General features: G+C 39.1%; 1 protein-coding gene across 1 annotated transcript in view; it reads left to right on the forward strand.

Annotated features, from left to right (window-relative positions):
* The window catches only part of KIF13A (kinesin family member 13A), a 203,432-nt gene that overhangs the window by 68,761 nt on the left and 111,352 nt on the right, over positions 1-23,319 (forward strand). Inside the window, exon 3 of the mRNA XM_053920223.1 lies at positions 19,358-19,370. Coding sequence (XP_053776198.1) covers positions 19,358-19,370 — 13 coding nt within the window. The remainder of the gene's footprint in view (positions 1-19,357; positions 19,371-23,319) is intronic.

The raw sequence follows: 23,319 nt of genomic DNA on the forward strand, positions 1-23,319 counted from the left end.
CTTGGTATGTGCTTCCACTTATTTGTATCTTCTTTAATTTCTTTCTTCAGTGTCTTATAATTTTCTGAGTACAGATCTTTTACATCCTTGGTTAAGTTTATTCCTAAGTATTTTATTATTTTTGTAGCAGTTGTGAATGGGATTGTTTTCTTAATTTCCCTTTCTGTTTAGGTCATTATTGGCGTATAAAAGTGCTACTGATTTTGGGATATTAATTTTGTATCCTGCTAGTTTGCTGAATTCATTTTTCAGTTCTAATAGTTTTTTTGGTGGAATATTTGGGGTCCTCTATATACAGTGTCATGTCATCTGCAAGTAATGACAGTTTTACTTCTTCCTACTCAATTTGATGCCTTTTATTTCTTCTTCTTGTCTGATTGCTGTGGATAGGACTTCCAGTACCATGTTGAATGAGCGAGGTGAAAGCAGACATCCCTGTGTTGTTCCCAACCTTAAGGGGAAACACTTGTAGTGTTTGCCCATTGAGTATGATGGTGGCAGTGGGTTTGTCATATATGGCCTTTATTACGTTTAGGTATGTTCCCTCTAAGCCCACTTTGCTATTATCGTAAACAGGTGCTGGATTTTATCAAATGCTTTTTCTGTATCTATTGATATGATCATGTTTTTTTAAATTAATTTATTTTTACACAGAGGGGAAGGGAGGAAGAGAGTGAGAGAAACATCAGTGTGTGATTGCCTCTCACGTGCCCCAGCTGGGGACCTGGCCCACAACCTAGGCATGTGCCCTAACTGGGAATTGAACTGGCAACCCTTTGGTTTGCAGGCCAGCACTCAATCCATTGAGCCACACCAGCCAGCACTGAGCATGTGGTTTTTTATCCCTCATTTTGTTATTGTGGTGTATCACATTTACTGATTTGTGAGTGTTATACCAACATTGCATTCCCGGAATAAATCCCACTTGATCATGGTGTATGATCTTTTTGATGCATTGCTGTATTTGGTTGGTTAATATTTTGTTGAGGATTTTGGCATCTATTTTCATAAGGAATATTGGTCTATAATTTTCTTTCCTTGTAGTGTCTTTATTAGGTTTTGGGATTAGGATAATGTTGGCCTCGTAAAATGAGTTTGGGAGCCTTCCCTCCTCTTGCATTTTATGAAATAGTTTGAGAAGGAGAGGGGTTAGTTCTTCTCGGAATGTTTGGTAAAATTTACCTGTGAAGCCCTCCAGTCCAGGACTTTTGTTTGTCGGGAGTTAATGAAATTGCTGCTTCAATTTCATTAGGTATAATCTGTTTATTCAGATTCTCTGACTGTTCCTTGTTCATTGTTGGAAGAGTGAATATTTCTAGGAATTTACCCATTTCATCCAGGTTGTCCAGTTTGTTGGCATACAGTTGTTCATAATATATTCTTACAATCCTTTGTATTTCTTTGGTGTCAGTTGTTATTTCTCCTTTTTCATTTCTGATTTTATTTATTTGGGTTCTTTCTCTTTTTTTCTTGATGAGTCTGGTTAAAGGTTTGTCAATCTTGTTTATCTTTTCAAAGAACCATCTGTTGGATTCATTGACCTTTTACATCATTATTTTAGACCCTATTTCATTTATTTCTGCTCTGATCTTTATTATTTTTTTCCTTCTACTCACTTCAGTCTTTGTTGTTCTTTTTCAGGTTCCTTTAAGTGTGGAGTTAGATTGTTTATTTGAGCTTTTTCTTGTTTTTTTGAGATAGGCCTTTAATGCTATGTTTTCCCTCTTAGGGTTGCTTTCCCAGTGTCCCACAGATTTTGAATTGTTGTGTCCTTATTTTCATTTGTTTCTAGATATCTTTCGATTTCTTCCTTGATCTCATTTTTGACCCATTCATTGTTTAATAACATGTTATTTAGCTTTCATATCTTTGTGTGTTTTTCGGTGTTCTTCTTGTGATTGATTTCTAGTTTCATAGCATTGTGGTCAGAGAAGATGCTTGATATGATTTTAGTCTTCTTAAATTTATTGAGACTTGTTTTGTGGCCAAGCATGTGGTCTATCCTAGAAAACATTGCATGTGCACTTGAAAAGTATGTACATTCTCTTGCTTTGAAATGAAGTGCTCTGAAGATATCAGTTAAACCTTTTTTGATGTATGTAATGTATCATGTAAGGCTGCTGTCTCCTTGTTGACTTTTTGTCTGGAAGATCTATCCATTGAAGTCAATGGATTGTTAAAATTCCTGACTATGACTGTATTTATGTCTATTGTTCCCTTTATGTCTATCAAGATTTGCCTTTTATATTTAGGTGCTCCTATGTTGGGTGTGTAAATGTTTACTAGGGTTATATCCTCTTGTTAGATTGTTCCCTTTATCATTACTTAGTGTCCTCCTTTGTCTCTTTCTATAGCCTTGGTTTTAAAGTCTTTTTTGTGGGATATAAGTACTGCTACCCTAGCTTGTTTTTCCTTTCCATTTCCATGAAATATCTTTTTCCATCCCTTTACTTTTAGTCTGTGTGTACCTTTTATCTGAGATGGGTCTCTTGGAGGCATCATATATATGGGTCTTGTTTTCTTATCCATTCAGCTACCCCGTGTCTTTTGGTTGGAACATTGAAGCCATTTACATTTAAGGTGATTACTGATAGATACGTATTTAGTGACATTTTATTGTTAGACTATTTTCTTTGATTTTTTTTCCTTCTCTTTTTCTTCTTCTTCTTCATAATGAAAGACCTTTAACCTGTGTTCCATTACTGGTCTGGTATTAACAAACTCCTTTAGCATTTTCTTGTCTGGGAAGCTTCTTATTTCTCCTTCATTTTAAATGATAGCCTTGCTGGGTGAAGTAGCCTTGGTTGTATGTCCTTGCTTTTCATCACCTTGAATATTTTATTCCACTCCCTTCTGGCCTGAAATGTTTCTGTTGAGTAATCAGATGACAGTCTAATTAGAGCTCCCTTGTAGGTTCTCTCTTGTGTCTTTAAGCTTTGCCATTTTAATTATGATGTGTCTTGGTATACTCCTATTTTGGTCCATCTTGTTTGGGACTATCTGTGCTTCTTGGACTTATGTATCTTTTTCCTTCACCAGATTAGGGAAGTTTTCTGTCATTATTTCTTCAAATAAGTTCTTGATCCCTTGCTCGCTCTCTTCTCCTTCTGGTATTCCCATCATGCATGTGTTGTTATGCTTCATGGTGTCCAAAATGTTTCGTAAGCTCTCCTCCTTTTTTAAAATTCTTTTTTCTTTTTGCTGCTCTATCTCATTGTTTTTTCATACCTTGTCTCCCAAATTATTGATTCGGTCCTCTGTTTCATCTAACCTACTCTTTATTCCTTCCAGTGTATTATTTTAGATACTGCGTTCTTTATTTCTGACTGGTCCTTTTTTAATGCCTTCTATATCTTTTTTCATGCTGTTGACTGTCCTTATATAATCATTACTCTAAACTGTGTCTGATAAATTGCTTGCCTCCATTTTATCTAGTTCTTTTTCTGGAGAATTCTCTTGTTCTTTCATTTGGGGTCTGTTTCTTTGTCTTCCCATTTTTGCTGCTTCTTTGTATTTTCCACATGAGTTTTTAAAGTGATCAGTGATGTAGTCTCAAGCTGTTATCAGCAGCCTGGCTTATGCACCACAGGGTGGGGCAGAGCAATTCCTTTAGGTAGGCTATTGCTTCCCCTCACGCCACTTGGAGAGGAGTGCTCTTCCTGAGAAAGATGGCTTCTGCAGTATGGGGGATGACCCAGCACAGGGATCCTAGCGCTGTTCCTTCCCCAGAGCCACCCACCCCAGACTCTCCTCAAGCGTCTCTAGTTCACTCTGCCCTCTCTCTGCCGGAGCCCAGGGTAAATGGCTACAAATGAAATTTTATGTGTTGGCCCTTTCTGAGGCCTCTGAGTCTCTATCCATCTCCCCTGACAGACAGAAACCCTGCTCCTTTTCACAGCTGGATGTTACCTGGGTTCCTTTCCAGCTCTGGTGCTGTAGGCTGGGGAGCCCAGCTTGGAGTTTCGACCCCATACTTCTCAGGGGGAAACCCCTGGACCCTAAAATATCCATCCAGAACTTCTGCTGCCATCCATGGGAGCTCAATCAGCCCTTCCATGCCACTCCCTACCAGTCTTGTTGTGGTGAAGTGATTTCTTCTCTCTATCCTTGGTTGTAAGGCTTCTCTCCAGCTAGTGTTCAGTTGGTTATTCAGGATGATTTCTCTGCAATTTAGTTGTAATTCAGATTGGTCCTGTGATTAGTGTAGTTTCTACTTACTCCTCTGCCATCTTGGATCTGAACTCAAGTCTTAATCCTAGCTCTTCCATTTACTTAGGCTGGTGGGCAGTTCACTCATCTGAGAAAGGGGGCTAATAAATCCCACCTCACCTAGTAGTGACAACTGATTGAATAATATATGTTATCCAGACTGTGTGTAATATACAGAATATGCTCAGTAATACTGGTTCTCTCCTTCCCATAGAGTAGAATACATGAGTATAGTGTTCTGGAATCCATCTCTAGTGGCCTCAGAGATGGCATTACTGAGCCCAGTAGCAGCTCCATGAGGTGACAGGTACAGTGTCCAGCCATGGAACATTTTGTTTTTCTATTTGAGGTTGATCTGGCTCATTCCAATATTGAATTAGCAAGGTGGTTTTATAATAACTTGTTCCAGTTGAGTTTAGTTTAGTGAACTGATTTTTCCCTTTTTCTTGATGCCTTTTGAAGGAGAAAACTAAGTTGCTAAGGCAGTGGTACTCTTTTATTGATAATTCTCAGTTATACAGATACTCCTCAATTTATAATGGGGTTATATCCCAATAAACCCACTGTAAGTTGAGAATATCATAAGTTGAAATGCACTTAATACATCTAACCCTGCCAAACATTATAGTTTAGCCTAGCCTACCTTAAACATGATCAGATCCCTTACATTAATGTAGAGTTGGGCAGTTATCTTGAGTTTCATCTCAAGAGTCATTGTCTTTCTCTTCTTGTCACCAGAACCATAAGACACCAATGTGCATGTTGCAGATGTGAAAACACAAAACACAGTATTCAGAAAACACTGGCAACACAGTATGTTGTGGAGTATCAGTTGTTGACCCTCGTGGTCGTGTGACTGACGAGGAGCAGGGCTCATGACTGCTGTCTAGCATCACAGGACCGTATTGTACCACATATCACTAGACCAGGAAAAGATTCCAATTCAAAATTCAAAGAATGGATTCTTCTGAATGTGTATCACTTTTGCACCATCATAAAGTTAAAAAAAATCTTAAGTCAAACTGTCATAAGTTGGAGAGTGCATATCATAAGAACCTGCTAAACTTGCCTCTTGCTCTTACCTCGGACTCTCCTTTAGACTAAAGACATTTCTTTACCTGTCAGTTTCCTTGGACTTTCTTCTTGTTTTGAATCTCTAAATATCTTCCACAAATAATGAGTTTCCTATAAATTTTGAGGAGAATACTTAATTCTCAAGAATCTGACAATAATGGTTTTCATTGGGTCATGTTGTAAGTTTGCATGTTAAGGAAAATATTTGTTTGTATACTTTTTAAACCATGTGAATAGTACATGCAAAGAAAATGCTGTTAAGTGGTTTGGAGTAATAAAAATGGTCCAGACATGGCAGCTGTCCTCAGGGAGTTTGTAGCGTCAATGTGACCTGTTTTAGCAGTCCTCAGCCTTCATGAATCAGTCTCAGACTTACCTGTAGTCAGTTCTGCTCTGGGATGGTGATAGGCGTTGTAGGGGGATTACACGTGCAGTATGATTAGACAGGTTTTTGTTTTTGTTTTTGTTTTTTGCTTAGGTAAAAAATTTCTTTTTTAAATCAAAACTGGTTTTTAAGAGCCATTTTAGGTTCACAGCAAAACTGAGTGGAAGGTAGAGATTTCTCATATACCCCGTGTCTCCATGCATGGTTTCCCCCATTATCAGCATCCTGCTCTGGGGTAGCACCTTGTTACAGTTGAACCGGCAATGACACATCATCATCAAATCCATAGTTTACGTTAGGTAGGGTTCACTTGTGGTGGTGTACACCTGTGGGTTTGGGCAAATGTATCATGACATCTATCCATCGTTGTATCATACAGAGTGTTTTCACTGCCCTAAACATCGTCTGTGCCATCTATTCACCTGCCCTGCCCCCATCCCCACTTGCCAGCAACACCTGGCCATCACTAATTTTTTTACTTTCTCCATAGTTTGCCTTTTCCAGAATATCATACAGTTGAAATCATACAGTATAGTAGCCTTTTCAGATCAGCTTCTTCCAATTAGTAATATGCATTGATGTTTCCCCCATGTCTTTTCTTGGCTTGAAAGCTCATTTCTTTTCAGTGCTGTGAATTTAAAATTGACCCGTGGATTCCGCCAAGGCTTTTAGATATATGTGGGCTCTAGAATCAAACTGTTCCTGGTTTGCTGTCCATGATGCAGGTTTTTCGCCTCATGCTTCTTCATACAGAGGATAATACAGCCATGAATGTTCACCACTGGTGCGGGTCTCATCACAAACACATTATCAGCAGGGGCTCACATGTAGCTCCCATGTCTGTTTTGGGGATGGGGATGAGAAATGCCATCCTGCCTAGTTAGCATGCTTCCTAAAATCTTTTTCATATTAGAAATGGGATTGATTGGAATTGTAATCTTCCTGCCTTCATGGTTTGACTCAATGCGACTTTGAAGTTCAATGATTCTACACAGGGATCTTACAGTGTGTGTGGGCTGCAGAGTCCGGGTGTCTGGTTCTGCAGTTCTCAAGGTGGTGGGTCTGGCAGGCTCTCAGAGTTCATAAGCATCTGGCATCAGCACTGCCACCTGTTTCTATGGCAAATGGAAAGAAAGAGATCGTAGGTAAAATAAATGGCTGGAAGTGGGAGATATTTTAATCACCTGGGTTACCGTGATACTTTTAAAGGCTTTACATATATTTGTTTAACCCTCACAACAACTCTGACAGGTGAGGAAACCAAGGTACTGAGAGCTTGAACACCACATCCAAGGTCACATCAGTAGAAAGTGGTAGAGGCAAGAGTAGGTCCCCAGATGAACAGCTTATTTTGCATCTTTGCTTCTAACCACCCTGCTGGACTGGCTCTCATAGAAGGCCCAAGTATATGTCTACTAGGATTATTCAGCCAATATCCCTGCTTTTGTCTGACCCCCTAATGTAGAAAGTTTAAATGCTGTTTATGCAGTCATAATCATGTTGTCATAAGTATATGTTACCAAGATACAAACTCATTTAAATGGAAAATTAATCTTGGAAATAAGAACACAATCGATGTTTAAATACATGGTCCTTCCAAACTGCATATTAATTGGTCATCTAGTAGTAGCAGGTAGACTGAGAAGTAGCCTAAGAATGGCCCCCCAGAGGTGCTTAATTCTTTATCTTAATTCTTGACTTTAAGTCAAGAATTGGTGCTTTGTGTTACATTTTTTTCAAAAGCTTTACTGCATGATACCTTTGAAGACACAGCAAGAAAATTGCATAAGAGCCCTGCTTTCTCTCTCTGCTCAGTTTTGTTTTGATTAACCTGGTGTAGTTCTTGCCGGGCTCGCGCACTGGGAATTGCAGCCATCGTGATTAGGAGCAGGAGCTCTGTGCAGTGGCCTGGAGACCTCGCCGCAGAGAGGACCGTGCCCATGGGCTTTCCGCAGGCCCAAGGCCCACAGCTGTAGATGGCTGTGTGTTGTTAGCCAGGACGAACTATTCAGGTGTTACTTTCCTTGACAATGTTCAAAAAATGGTCAGGAGAGCTGTTATTGATAGATAGTGATTGAATAAAATAATGTCATAGAACTTATAAAACTTTCCATTTGCTTTGTGTACCCATTTTCATTTTGGAAATACATATATAGACTATATGGACATCATTATGTTGGATTAATAGTTATTGTGGATATACTCATATATTCACCTCGTTTTGCATTTTATTATATAGTCTTTATTAAGCAGTTGATTACATAGAAATTAAAATTTCCTTTGAAACTTCTCATTGGCTTCTTACAAGCAATATTAAAGAAATTGGACCCAAGGAGGGACACACCAAAGCACATCATAATTACATTAGCTGAGATTAAAGATAAGGAGAGAATCTTAAAAGCAGTAAGAGAAAAGCAGAGAATTACCTACAAAGGAGTGCCCATAAGACTGTCAGCTGATTTCTCAAAAGAAACCTTGCAGGTAAGAAGGGGCTGGAAAGAAGTATTCAAAGTCATGAAAGGCAAGGACCTACATCCAAGATTACTCTATCCAGCAAAGCTATCATTTAGAATGGAAGGGCAGATAAAGTGCTTCCCAGGTAAGGTCAAGTTAAAGGAGTTCATCATCACCAAGCCCTTGTTATATGAAATGTTAAAGGGAGTTACCTAAGAAAAAGAAGATAAAAAATATGAACAGTAAAATGACAACAAAATCACAGTTATTAACAACTGAACCTAAAACAAAAACAAACTAAGCAAACAACTAGAACAGGAAGAGAATCACAGAAATGGAGATCACATGGAGGGTTATCAGTGGGGGAGTGGGAGGGAGAAAGAGGGGAAAAGGTACAGAGAATAAGTAGCATAAATGGTAGGCAGAAAATATATAGGGAAGGGGGGATTAAAAATAGTACAGGAAATGTAGAAGCCAAAGAACTTACATGTACGACCCATGGACATGAACTAAAGGGGGGGAATGCAGGTAGGAGGGGGTGTGCAAGGTGGAGGGTAATAAATGGGGGAAAATGGGACAACTGTAATAGCATAATCAATAAAATATATTGAATAAAAAAACCAAACTTTTAGGACCATTCCTTTCTCCTTTTCGATTTCAGTCCATCCCAGGGATGGATACTTTTGTAAATGTGGAGGAGGGTGGCTTGGTGGTATTTTACCTTGAAAGGAAGGCCAGAGTGGTTGTACCGTGGAGAGATTCTTATCTCCTCTGAGGCCACTAACAGTTTATGGTCTTATGCCAGCAGCCCTCAGACTGCACTGTGAGGAGCATGGGGCCTGGGCATGTTTCCAGATTTTGTCCAGGTTCTAACCACCATAAAGGGGAAAAGACTCTGACTCTGTTTCTCCACTCTCAGTATTTCTGGCCATCCAGTGTGCAGTGGTTTTCTCACACAGACCACTCTCCAGTCTCTGCAGCACCCACCCGGTGTTCACATCCTATAATCCAGTTCCATTCTGACACTGTTTACCTGGAGTTGGCATCAGGTCCCACGGGTTAAGGACTCAGTCCCACAAGACTGTCCGCCCACCCCACTTCAGATGCCAGTCACAAGTCTCAGGTTGTCACCTGGTCTTCTGGACTACTGGCTATAAATGGAAGGTTACCGTGAGCCCCTCCTCACATTTGATAATTTGCTACCACAACTCACAGAACTCAGAAAAACAGCTTATCTACTAGATTATCAGTTTATTATTAAAAAAAAACAACAGACAGCTTAGGAACACCCAGGTGGAAGAGATGGATATGGTAAGGCAGGAGAAATGGGCTTCGATGCCCTCGGGGTGCTCTGCCCTCCCAGCACCTCCACCTGTTCAGCAACCTGGAAGCTCTCTGAACCCATCTATGAGGATTTTTATGAAGGCTTCACTGTGGAGGCACAATTGATTAAATCACTGGCCATTGGTGATTGGTGATTGGTGATTGGTTCAGCCTCGAGTCCCTCTCCCTTCCTTCAAGGTTTGGGTATTTAGGTTTTAGGCTCAACCTGAATGACATTCAATATTTTTTAATTAAAAATATTTTTAGCCAAGCAGAGTTTTATTAGAAGTGTATTTACAGTTATTAGTGTCATAGTGGAGATGAACCTGATATTAGGAGAGATTGGTAGCTCACAGATTGGTTGATTAGGACCTTTAACAAGAGTTCCTTTAATTATTTTCAGGCCACTTGACTTGCAGCCTGAGCGCGGTGGTCTGTCCACATGAAGAGGCACCACCGTGCGTCTTCTGCCTAGTCAGTGGGGGTGGTGAGGCCCAAATCATTAACCCTGAGTCTTGCTGAGCAGCACACATATTGTGCAACTGTGCAGAAAGAAAGTGATGATTTGAAAAACTGAAATTGTATTGCATTGTATTTACAAACTCTTGCAAACCCAAAAGATTTTTGGGTTCATTAGAGTTTTAAGGTAAAATTAATATATAATACTTGAACTGTTGAAACCTCCAGTGGGAATTGTAGGACTTTGCTGGTTTTATTCACTTTATTTCAAAAGTTTATTGCTTCTATTATAAAGTTGATATACCTTTATTGGAAAAACTGTTTTGGACAAAGACTAACAGAATAGCTTTTTAAAAAAAATCACCTTGTCTCACTAGTCATTCCAGTGCACTTCATCAGTGAAACTGTCAACTGCCAGTGTGTGTCCTGGTCTTTTGGGCACATCTTACATTGATAATGTGAATCTGGTCTTTGGTACTCAGTTCAAAATTCTAGGTGTCACTTTGGGAAAAGGAACCAAAACTGTTCGCTCCCTCAGGTTCTGTTTCTCGTGGTGACCCCTGACCTTTCATTGCTGGCATTTCAGGTACTAAAACAGTGCTTCTGAGTCCTTCAACTAGTGATTGACTGCTTTACAGACTGAGAAAAGAAATGGCAAAAATTTAAGTATTAGGCCCTTTTGAATAAAGTCCATTTTTATAATTTAAATCATTCCTGTGGCCACTTTGTGGCTGTCAGAGGAATTTTATTATATCCCTGTAGCGGTACATGGAACCAGATGTCACATGTGATCATCCCTGTGAAGTTTGCTAAGGTGTTTGCAGTTATGCACCTGCTCTTACCTCTTTGCTAAAAACATTAGCATCATAGTTTAGTTATTAAAAGTGTCCAACTTTATATGTGTTTAGAAGTTATTTCCAAGTTTTTTCTCTGTTCTTTCCCTTTCTTTATTGTACATGTCTTAAAAAGTTTCTTTTTCTGGTAAGGGAAAGAACCCTTGTTTTGGAAGTGCTCTCATCACCTGAAACTACTGTGTCATTGACAACACAGTGAGCATTTTTCCCTCAAAATTTTAATATTATACACCCCTTTAAGGTATGCCGTTGCTGAGGCAAATTGAATGGCACCTTTCAGGCCCGGTCTCGAGTGCTGCCAGGTGGTCCTAGCTGCTGCCGACCCTCCCAGTCATTCTTATCTGCCCAGCAAGGACAGTCAAGACTCAGAACATTGTGCATTCAGTTTTGTGTTGCAGTATTTTCTTCCTCTGAAAGCAATTTCTGAACATTGAAAACATTTTGAACATCTTAAACTTTTCCTAAGAGTATAATGATCATCCATGTATCCATTAGTGTGCTCCCACAGTTGTCAGCATCTGCTGTCCTCGTTTGAAGACTGTATTTTGAACACTACGTTTCCTTTGTCTTTGTGAAAATAAATTTTCTCTATTGCCAAAAAAGTGCTCTCACTCTTTAACTCCAAGTAACTTTCTCCTGCGTTAGATTCAGTTGAGCTGCGTTGACATTTTGCATGTATTATCCCGGAGGGCTATTTGTTGTAACAACAACAGCATCTGACGTTTATCGAGCAGTCACTCTGTGCTACTGTGTGTGGTGCTACCCTTGCCATCACGTGCACTCCTTCAAGTGTCCTGAAGGAGTGCCCTTCTACTCCAGTTTCAGAGACAGAGAAACTGAAGTTCAGAGGGGTTAAATAAAATTGCCCAAGATCAACAGAGTTAAATGGTGGCAGAGCTCGAGTTGTTTGGCTCCAAATCCAATTACCTGTTACAGAAATTATAGCCAAATTTAGTTATGCCAGAAGGATGTAGTCCAGATATACCAAAAATCAAACCACAAATCTTTCCACAAGTACAAAAGTAATATAGTTTTTCTTTTGACTTTTATTGAAAATAAGAGCAGGTTAAGTAGAATAACTTTTTAAAAAAGAAGCAGTTTTCTTTAAATGAATTTTGGGACTGTTAGTGTTTTATTATAAATGCATTCAGGATTAAAAAATTTAAACTCAGCAACACATTAGATATTAAGATAATTGAAGCTGTTTTCCCCTTCATTTATCTCATCTCAGTGCCTGTGACAGAAGTGCCATATAAAGTCATCCCGTAACCCTACAGCTGTGTTTCCGTCCTTACCAATGTAGTGGGGAGGCCAGGTGGGTGGCTCATTAGCCAACAAGTCTTATAGATTCTGCCTTCAAATCATCTTTTTGTTTTCTCCTTTCCTTGCTACTGTTTCACTTGCCTTTGCAGTGGTGCCAACTTACACACCATGAAAGTTGGCACCACTACTTGGCTGTGGGGAGGGGGGGCAAGTAGAGGGTCATAGTACATCTCTCACTGCTCACTCTGTTGGTGGTAGGGCCTCAATCACATCCTCCCTCAAACAGGTCTGGCCATGTTATTCTCACTGCACCAGCCTTCCACAGCAATTGCTTCTAGAACGAATCAAAGAACTATTCTCAGTGCGGCACAGAGTGCTGTCTGCACTGTGGTTGCTGCCTATTATTTCTGCCTTTACGTTTTCGGTTACCTCTGTTTGCCTGCTGCTTCATGAACTTATCTTCTACTCTCCGCCTTTGTTTTAGCTGTTTCATGCCTAAGATTTACTTCCAAAACACTACATGCATAGTTTGTGGCTTTATTCAGAGTTCTCTCCAGTGGTGATCAATTTCCATGGGAGTTTGCAGCCTTCCGCTAACCACATTGCTACCACATCCCTTTCTTTCATGTAAAAAACATTCCTCCTTTGAGATTCTCTTATACATTCATGAAGGACCTTGCCACAGAGAGGACTCGTTGATGCCATTAACCACATGGATGACCCATGTGGACACGGATGACCCACGTCATTGGGCATCCACGTGGATTGCTGTCCAGCATCCTAGCCCTGGCTCAAAAAGCTTTCACTAAACTCTTGTAGACTCGAGAGGCAATACGCTGTAGCTGTTCTGAGTGAGGGGACGCTACAGCCAGACTGCCGGGGCTTGAATCATGATGCTGCTGCCAATTAACTCCGTGACTTTAAGCGAGTCATACAATCTCTGTACCTCGTATCTCAGTATTTGTCACCTGGAAAATGATAGTAAAGAGAGGCTTGTAGGATCATCAAGTGTTTTAAACCCATGAAATCAGGTAGAACTAACAAGCATACCTGGAACATGGTTAGAACTCCATTCAGTGTTAGTCATTAATGATTGTTCATTACATTTTACAGACATACTGCTGTGACTAGGTTAGAGTTTACTGCCCGGAAACATTTCACTTCTGAAATATCACATCTCACTCATCAACTGTAATCAGCATCTTTGCCTTTTAACTTTATCTAGACCATGAGATTCTTACCTTGCTCTTTTCTCCTAGTCTGTCATCTTCCTCCTGACTTTGCTTCTTTCTCTCCCCAGCCCATGCCCTGTTGGGTCTTCCCATTGACCCATAGCAGCCTCTTGCCAGGGACTGTGTTCTTGAAAGGCATCAGTTAGCACAGTTCACAGGTGGCAAGATCAGAGTCTTACAGCAAATAGGGGATTAGGAGAAAAACAATCTTAAAATGACATTAAGCATATATTTTAAACCTAGTAGAGTCTAGAAGACATACTCTTCCAAAGCAAATCAGATATGTTGGTGTTAAAGGTCTGTTCTGATTGGTAATAATTCCCTTGAATGAATTGGCTTCTTTACATGTTCAGAAAATTTTGCTGTAGCTTCCCATAAGCATTTAATATTTTGGGCATTAACATTCTTCTTGTGATAGGTTTCATAGGCTTTCAATGCATATACAATTCCTTCTATTTATTATAATTCATAGAAGTGCTTGTTATATGTTTTAAATATATCAATATGTTAACTTGGTATGCAAGTATATAAACTCATCTTCAAACTACAGTTAATTAATGCTGATTGAAGCTGGAATTTTATACCCACCTACCTGACAAAACCCTAACCCTGTATCATCCTATGTCCCACCATGTCTGTCTTCTAGGAGCTCAGTGACAGAACAGTCCTACGACTCTCCGGTCCTAAGCGGGCTATGTACATCAGTGCTTTTGGCACACACAGGTCCTGCTCCTGGAACGCCATTTCTTTGCCTTTTCAGCTTAGTGTCTATTCAACCTTCTAGATTCTGCTTAGGAGGTTTCTACTTAGAGAGAAAATCCCCGCCCTCTTTCCCTCTTGATCTTGCCCTCTTTGGGGGTTGCTGGTGTATATATCACGTTGTATTGTAGTATGTGTGTACAAGTTCAGTTTTGTGTTGTCTGAAAGGCAACATGTTTAATTTATATTTGTAGCTTGACAAAGCGCACAGTTGGTGTTAAATATTTGTTGACATAATATAGGTCTCTGTTGCTGTCTGTGCTGTGACACTTATCACTGTCTATGCCCATGTGCACCTATGTCTCTCACAGGGTATTAAGCTTCTTGAGGTCAGAGGCTATGCCCCATTTCTCTAAAATATTCCTCAAAGCACCTATAATGTGCAGTGTGGGAATTGGTACTCAGTAAATACTTACTGGTTAACAGAGCTCTTGAATCATTTAGTGACCCAGGATTTAGTGACCAAGCGGAAAGTGATCATCAAGGGCTAAATAAAAGTCATATCCATAGACTAATGTTCAGGAGTTATGGGTCAGTTAGCTATGTATCTTTCAGATATAGGTTACAGCATTTTCCAACAATCATTAATAAGAGTTAATACATGGAAATGAAATTTGTGTTTAGAATAACACACTGATCATTCATGTCTCTGGAAACATAGACTGGTATCAGGGCTGTGCACATTGAGATCTTTGGCCATCTAAATTCTGAATGGCTAACTCTATTCAGTAGGCTGTAATTAATGGACAGAAGACTCCTTGACCCAGAAATGTTTCAGTGTGAAATGTGGGGAAAAAACCTCCAGCTATATAGGGTTGCTGTAATATACTGTTTATACCGCTTTCTTTATTTCACTCTCCTGTTAAGCTTTCCAGGCCTGTACTACCTACTAAATTAAGTACCAACTCTCTTTTTAAGACCTTGCCCAACATAGGTTCAACTTATCTTTTACAGTCTTATTTGTATGTGTGCACATTCTCTAGCCTCACAAAACTGAACGTGTGTTCCTGAACTTAGTGGACTTCAGAAGCTTTTGCGGGTTTGGCCCTTGTTAACATCCCATTGAACTTATCTGTATGAAATGCTGGTTTAGAGAAATAATTATTTTTAAGTAAGCCATTGGAAATAGTCTACAATTTTTAGCAATCTCTAGGTCTTCACTGCGGTTAATTGCAAGCAGTCTTGCCACAGTATTGTGGGATTGAGGTGGTGATCGAAGTAAATCCTCACACCTGGATTATTTTTAACTCACTAATGTAAAAAAATCATTTCTCAGTTCTTTTAATGTTCTCAGTCCTACATGAATATGTGAGATTGGGAGCAGAGATGGTGAAATTAGCATGTGGGATGGCCTCTGCTTTCATGGAATTTAAATCTTAAGGACACATTAGATTCAAATACCGTACAGATAAAATTACTGATATTCAGACGAGTTTCTGCCTTTGTGTGGCAGCGAGTGCTACGCTGTTTTGTTGACGGCAGGAATACTGGAGTATCAGAGGGGTGAAGGTCAGAGTGGCCTGTAACACTTGGTAAAGAACTGAGAAAATTGAGCCTTGAGCTGGGTCTTAGAGAAAATTTGATGAGGCGGACCAGGGAGACAAAAGTGGGAGAAAAGCATGTAAATCACATGAGTTGGGGGGGAATGCACACGGTGTGGGTGACTTGAGGAGATTATTGACTTCCCTTGTCCCGGGAGGGAAGGGAAGAAGCTTCAGTTTTTGCAAAATAGATGTACTGTACTATTAGTATAGAACAGCATCTCCTATTTTTTTCTTCAAATCCTGGGACCTAGAAACATTATTAGCTTGCTAGATTCTGAAATGTCAAATAGTGTTCAGTGTATTTCTTTAGAATATACACACACTCTCTTTCTCCTGATAACTTATAGAGTCTCGCATAATTAAAATCAAGGGCTTTTTTTGAGGATGAATGAGAAGGTGGGTAGAAGAGAGTGGTCAGGAGTACACAGGCCTTTAGCCAAGAGTCAGTGGAATTCTTTGTTTTCTAAAAAGCAGCCACGCACACCCATGTCGGAGGTCAGTTCAGTCTGTTTGAAGGGATGTTTTTTGTAGTTCACTGGATGTTTGCTTAGTCAGGGGTAGTACCTCTTTCTGTGATTGAGTCATATAGGTATCTCAGCAATAGGCTGGACCTGACAGAGTAGGACAGAACTCTTCGTTGATAAGATTTTATTGATATAATCAACTAAAGGCCATAATTAAATATATATATTTAATATTGATTATGCTTCTGATAGATGTTTCTATTCATCCTTTTTCATATGTATATGAAACTTTTATCTTTACATTGTAATATCACAGTTTTTTTTCCAAAAGATCACATACTATATTTGGTTATAGTATCAGTATTACTCATATTGGAAAGTTTTTTCTTCACAACTACCAAAGAATACTATATAGCCTCCGGAGGTTGGGACACTAAACTGTGGTCCTGAATTAGACTTGGATGTTTGTGACCTAACTCATAAGCAACCTAACTCATAAGGGTTTAGCAATTAAGGAGGTAGTGTTGTGAGGACTTCTTTGCCTTATATAGTAAGGATCCTTGCTCTAAACTAAATGACTAGTAATTGGGTAGTGGCAGATGAAGTTAGTGGCTTCCCTTCTTCCCAGGCTGCCCAGTGTACATTTATTCTTAACAAACAGAACAACAAAAGTGGATAGTAGAATTATATTGGCATTCCCGTATCTTTCCAAGTAAGAGGGATACACTTTTTAAGTGCTTAAAATGCTGAAGTAGGAATGGTTTCCTAAGAAGAATAAAGGAAACCACATTGGAATGTCAATGAAGAAGGGATAACTTTATTATTGGACAGCTAAGGAGGTTATTGTACTACTGGCTACAAACCAGCACTTGTTCGTTGATGCTGGTGATGCTTATTGTGGCATAAAGGAAGCACAGGAGAACTCTGGAGAGATCCCTGGAGTTCCTGTTAGCATGTTCCGCCCCGTTAGGTTACTTGGTTCATCATATCCTAAATATGACAGGTGTATTTTATGAGCTTGGTTCATGCTTTTTCTTTTTTTTTTAATTTTAATTTTTTTTATTGTTATTCAATTACAGTTGTGTGCCTTTTCTCCCCATCCCTCCACCCCACCCCAGCCAAACTCCCCTCCCTCCCCCACCTCCACCCTCCCCCTTGATTTTGTCCATGTGTCCTTTATAGTAGTTCCTGTGGTTCATGCTTTTTCTTATGAGTGCCTTATTGTAAACCAAGTGACTTTCCTGTCCTTTGTTAAATAAAGTAGTGATTTAAGTAGCTTTTTAAAAATAAATAAGAAAGTTAGAGAAGGCTTAGTTAAATATTGTAATACCTGCTCAGCACAGATGCCTTCTAGAGCAGTGTTCCACTTAAGGAAATTTTCTTGGCAGAAACCTCAAACTTTAGGCACAGAGCAGAGATCCACTGCTTCTTAGAATTAAAAACACTTGTGCGTTTTTATTATAACAACTATAAACGTTTATCTTGTTTTAAAGGGTAGACACAGAATGTGGAGACTTGCTTTGAAAGCAGCCAGAGATCCCACTTTCTCTAGATAGAGTTGCCCTCTAAAACCTAAAGAGAAAAATCACATTCTCATTATGCCTAACTGTCCAAAATAATGATATAAGGCCTTATTTCTGTTCACTAATTCATAGAATTTCAAGAAGATGACTTTTCGATTTCATCACTATAGAAATGTCATGGTTTTCTTTTCTTAGATTTAAAAGTTTAGCATTGCCTACCTGACTGTGGAATCCATTGACAGTCTTTCCTTGCTGCTGGGTTCTGGGTTTTATTGGGGGTCTCAGAGCTCTCTGCTGGACTCAGTGAAGGAGAAAGGGCAACATGCTATTTGTGCCTGGACCCTTGGATTTTCATGCCCTCCACCCTGGAAAATCCATTTTCTTTCCTCATGATTTCCTTTCCCTGTAAAGAAGGCTTAAAGCCATGGGGATTATTTCCCTTAATGATCTAACAATAACTTCATGGTTTATGAATTGATGATATTGGAGGTTCATTGAGAATGACCATATCAGGAAGGCCAAGAACTGTCGTAGGATCACATACTATAAACTTATAGTTCAGCACCTTAATTTTGTACATGAGGAAAAAACATTTACAAAGCAAGTCAGCCTAACAGTTTGTTACTTTCAAAATGATTTCCTTTTCACAGTTTTCTTCAGATGCAATTTTAGTCATTTTTGAGGTATGAACATGCAAAACTGTTAAAAGTGTATGAGTAGTTGCTGATGGGGAAAGATGTAACTTGCTTTTAAATTTCTGTTCAGAGTTGAAATATGGTTTTTAAATGGGAAAATCCCCTATAAATTGGAGTGCATATGAGAAGAAATATACTAGGGGGACCCAAAAAACCCAGAATTTATTTATAAAAAATTGTGTATTTATTCTTACATGTTTAAACTCCAGTCACCTTCAAAGTACTCTCCATATGATGCAGTACACCTATAGAGACTTTTTTTTTCCACTGCTCAAAACAATTTTTGAACTGGTCGATTTTGATGCCTTTTAGTGCTTTTGCCATTTTGTTTGTTTGTTTGTTTCACCTCTTCCACAGCAAAACATTGCCCTTTAAGGACTTTTTTCATCTGGGGAAACAAAAAAAAGTCACTTGGGGTGAGATCAGGTGAATAGGGTAGGTGAAGCATGGGGGCCTCAAAAACTGCTGAACACTCAGCATGATGTGGGCAGGTGCATTCATTAATCACCTATCATGAAATGATCAAATGCTTTGAAAGAGTCTTCAAAAAAATTCACTGAAGCCGAACACAGCCTCTCACAACAATGCCAGCTGGTACACTGATACAGATGGGCTCCTAGAACACTCACCTACTGGGGGAAGCCTGTATGACAAGGAGCTCTCCCTCCAGAAGATAATTCTGGGATTTTTGGAGTCCCTCCTTATACATACATTTTAATACAAATTTTTTAAAATTTTAAGTATGAATATTGATTTAAAAGTATTTTACCACAGGCACTATGATTGCAGCATCTTTCTTTATCTCGATGCTCTTCTGTTGGCATCTTTTAGAATCATTAAAAATAGCCCTGAATGACCGGATCTGTTCCGTTAAACCAGGAAAGAAATTCATTATGCCTGTGCTGTATTTTTGAGCAAGTGTAAGAGTTTATCACTTCAAGCAGTAAATTGAATTTGGTGTTGATTTTTTTTTGAGGTTGCAGTATCTTTTAGATCACGTTACCAGGATGCTGAGTTTCTCTTATGTTTTTTCTCTTTCATTGCTACCTTCTGATATGGCTGCTGTGTTGACAACCCTCTCTACTTCTGCCACTGAAATTTTTCGTTTCTATCATTAAGGAAACCTCCCAAGGTAAGCACTGTTACAAAATTTGACATACATACTGGCTAAGTGTGTAAAAATCCAGGATTTTATCCATTATAATTATGCATGTGGAACACCTTTCCCTGTGAGAAGAAAAACTGGCTTTCTAATATAAAGCTTAAACTGTAAACAAACAATTAATGTTGGTAATGATATAAAATTAGTCTGCTCCTCAACATTTGCAAACCAGTTTCATACATTTTATTCTTGGTATTAATACTCTGGTACTATAAGGTTCCTGTTCCTATTTTATTGATGATGAAATTAGGCTCATGAAAATGGAAGGATGAAATAGTAACATCTAGGGTGATAGCGTGTAACTGATTATTAATTGGACCAACTGTCTTTTCTGTGTCCTCCTTAAAATGGTTGATACCAGGAAATTCTGCAAACTTACATAAAGTTTCAACTATCCACCAACTCTATGTGCTCCACTGGAATTTCTAGCCAATCACTAAGTCCACTAATTGGAGTCATCCCCCTTGCTCTGGCCAGCCTGTGATGGCATGTATACCAGTGAGAAGCCCAAAAGTTAGAGAGTAGGTGGGGGAAAAGAATATGAGAAGCAGGGCATACCAATGACCAACTCCTGAATAATTGAAGGCTGATTTTGTTACCAGTGAGCATTTTATTGGGTATCAAAGGGACACTTGGTTCCATAAGGAAGAAGAAATTCAACTAGCTCCTGACCAATGATGCTGGTTATAGCTTTTGTTTCTAAGATGCGATCAAGACAGGCTACACCCACACACCTTATATGGTCAGAATCTTAGGTACGAAGGTGAGGGTAAGGAATCCAGAATAGGTTAGGCTTGCTTGACTCTGGGGTTATGAGGGAAAATTGGAGTATGGAAACCTACTAAAAATCTAAGTCCTATCCTTTATGTTTATAGAAGGCAATATAGGAATTGTCCTTGGCACTAAGAGTTTCGGCTCCAGCAAGGAAGAAACACACCAAACAAATACTATAAGACCCATTAAGAAAGAGGAAATATATGCTGTGACAGAGGTATAAGCACTGGCATCTTGGCCAAGTTTGGGAGAGGAAGGAGATTAGGAAATTCTCTTTGAGGAATTACTGATGTGGATATAATCCCCCAAATTTGCATCCAAAAAAGTGTGTCTATTACTCAGAAAGATGTGCATTCCCCTTAGTAGCTCTTCTCTCCCTGCTGTCAGTTTCTGAACAGACTGTCAACTTTGTGATATATTTAATTCTTTCCCCACAGAAAAAGGTAATGAAATCCTAAACAATTCCATATGTGGCTACTTAGTGAAGGAGAAACACTGAAATGAAAAGAGGCACAAAAACAAATTTTTAAAAGATCACAAATTCTGTATACATAGAAATGTTCTGGTTCCTTTCTATCCAGTGTGTATAGCTTAGTGATTTCTAAGAAGTGTCATGAAATTTTCAAAATAAAATGAATGTTGTCATGTTTATACATTTGTGTGTGTGCATGTGTGTATGCCTTAAAGAACATCTGGAAATTATAAAAATCATTTTGAAATCAAATAAGTGACACAATAGCTTTAAATTGTTTAAAAAGATACCACACTGTATAAGGGCTTTTCTTGCAGAAGCTGTACATATTGAAAGCAAATAGAAGAGGGAAAGTTACTTTTAGTGATGATTGTATAAGAACAAAATTTTATTGATTTAAAACAATGAGATTTTGGCATGAATAATTAGCAAAAGTATCAGACAAGACTGTTGATTCAATTTATCAACTAATTATTCTGGGCAGGAGAAAAGTGCTGCGTGAATCAGATCTGATCCTAGCATTCTAAGGGAGGTGGGCTAGAGAGCGTCTGCACAAGATAATATAAAATCAACTGGGTTAAGGGCCACAAGAAGTACAATATTTGTGAAATTCATCCGATGCAGGATCCCGTTCTGACTTCCGCATACCTGAGGACAGCTAAGACTTGGCAGGATATTGAAAACCTAAACTTGAAGGCACTGGAGAAATACCACCTTAGTGAGGTATTACCAGACCAAGATCCAAGAGGAGGTAGACACTTGGAGAGGTTAACTTGGTGTTCGGGTGCATGCCTTTCAGATAAAAGCAGCTAAAAGGCAGAGCAGAGTTTCTGACGACAGCCTTGCAGGGCCTAGCAGACCTACAGGACAAATGTGTTGGAGTTCAGGGTCTGCCAGAAGTGCAGTGCTTGGTAAACTCCTCATACTTTGGGCCGACAAAGTGGATTGAGACCCAGCCTTGGGTGGGGTATAAAGGTGGAACAGAAGCAAACCAGTCCTTATACGTGTTGCTCTGTAGTTCAAGATCTTTGTGTGATCGAGGAACTCTCAAATATTAAAATTGGATCAAAGTGATCCTAGAATGCAGGTCCCCATAGGCACTTGGCAGAAGCAAACGTAGCCCTAAGTCTCTAATAGACTCCACAAATGGTTTGAAACATACAGTGTTCAGCACACAAAGATGAAGAGGTGAATGACAAGATAAGGCAACGTGCACAAAAACCAGGGACAGTATTAAGTAGAAATAGACCCACAGATGTTTAAATTATTAAGCATGAACTTTAATAGGAGTGTGCTTATTATATTCAAAAAGGTAAAATATAAGATTTTAAACTGTTGGAGAGACTGGGGATTGTAAAAAGTGACAAAACAGATTTGGAAAATAACCCAGTAGAAATTCTCAACCTGACAAGCCCCAAACCAAAATAAAAAACTTAGTGTTAGGGTCTAGCAGCAGAATAAATCCAGCTAAAGAGAGAATTAAATAACTACAGAAGATAGGTTACCAGAGAATATTAAAATGAAGTACAAAAGGGACAGTTGGTACTAGAACAACTGGACATCCACATGTACAGAAATCAGTCTAGATACTGACATTATACCCTTCACAAAAATTGACTGAAAGTGGCTCATAGACCTAAACTTAAAATACAAAACTATAAACTTCTAGAAGATAGGAGAAATCTAGGAGATTTGAGGGTTGGTGATCACTTTCAGATACAACACCAAAAGCATGATCCATAAACTTAAACTTGATTAGTGGCATTTTGTTAAAACTAAAAATGCTTGCTGTACAAAGGCATTGTTAAGAGAATGAAAAGAAGGCCACAGACTTGGAGAAAATGTTTGTAAAACACATCTGATAAAGGAGTGTTACCCCAAACATACAAAGAACTCTCAAAACTCAACAGTAAGAAGGTGAACTATCAAAATAAAAAATGGGGAAAAAACAGCAACCTTACCACAGAAGATACACAAATGGCCAATGTAGACATGAAAGTATTCAACATTACATGTCATTGGGGAGTCGCACATTACAACAATGAGGTTTACTCCACACCTATTAGAAGGACTGAAATCCAAAAATCTGATACTACCAAAGCTGGCAAGGATGTGAAGTACACAAATTCTCGTTTGTTGCTGGTGATATTGAAAAGTGGCATAGCCACTTTGCAACATAGTTTTGATGTTTCTCACAATGCTAAGCATATTATCATATGACCAAGCAATCATGCTGCGAGGAATTTACACAAATGATGTCTGTCTACACACAAGCCTGCACATTTGTGTTTATGCAGCTTCACTCATAATTGCTCCAAACTGGAAGCAACCAAGATTTTCTTCAGTAAAGGAATGGATACACAGACTGGTACGTCCCTCATTGGAATATTGTATGAGCTATCAAGCCGTGAAAGACATGATGCCAGGGTTGGTCCTTGATACTTTCAATTTCTCAAAAGCCTATTTTGAACAAAGCAGTGGCGCAGTTGAGGCTCCCTTTCAGAAGGTTAATCTGAAAGCAGAGCACAGAATGAGTTTGATTTGGTCAGTGGGGAGGATGGAGATGGTATTCAGTAAAATGCACCAGAGAAGCAGTCACAGGGGCCTGCACTGGAGCGATGCCATGGGAAGAATTATCAAAACGTTGCAGAAATAAAGTATCTAGGACTTGGA

The sequence above is a fragment of the Desmodus rotundus genome, chromosome 3, assembly GCF_022682495.2.
Source record: "Desmodus rotundus isolate HL8 chromosome 3, HLdesRot8A.1, whole genome shotgun sequence".
NCBI classification, from domain to species: Eukaryota; Metazoa; Chordata; class Mammalia; order Chiroptera; family Phyllostomidae; genus Desmodus; species Desmodus rotundus.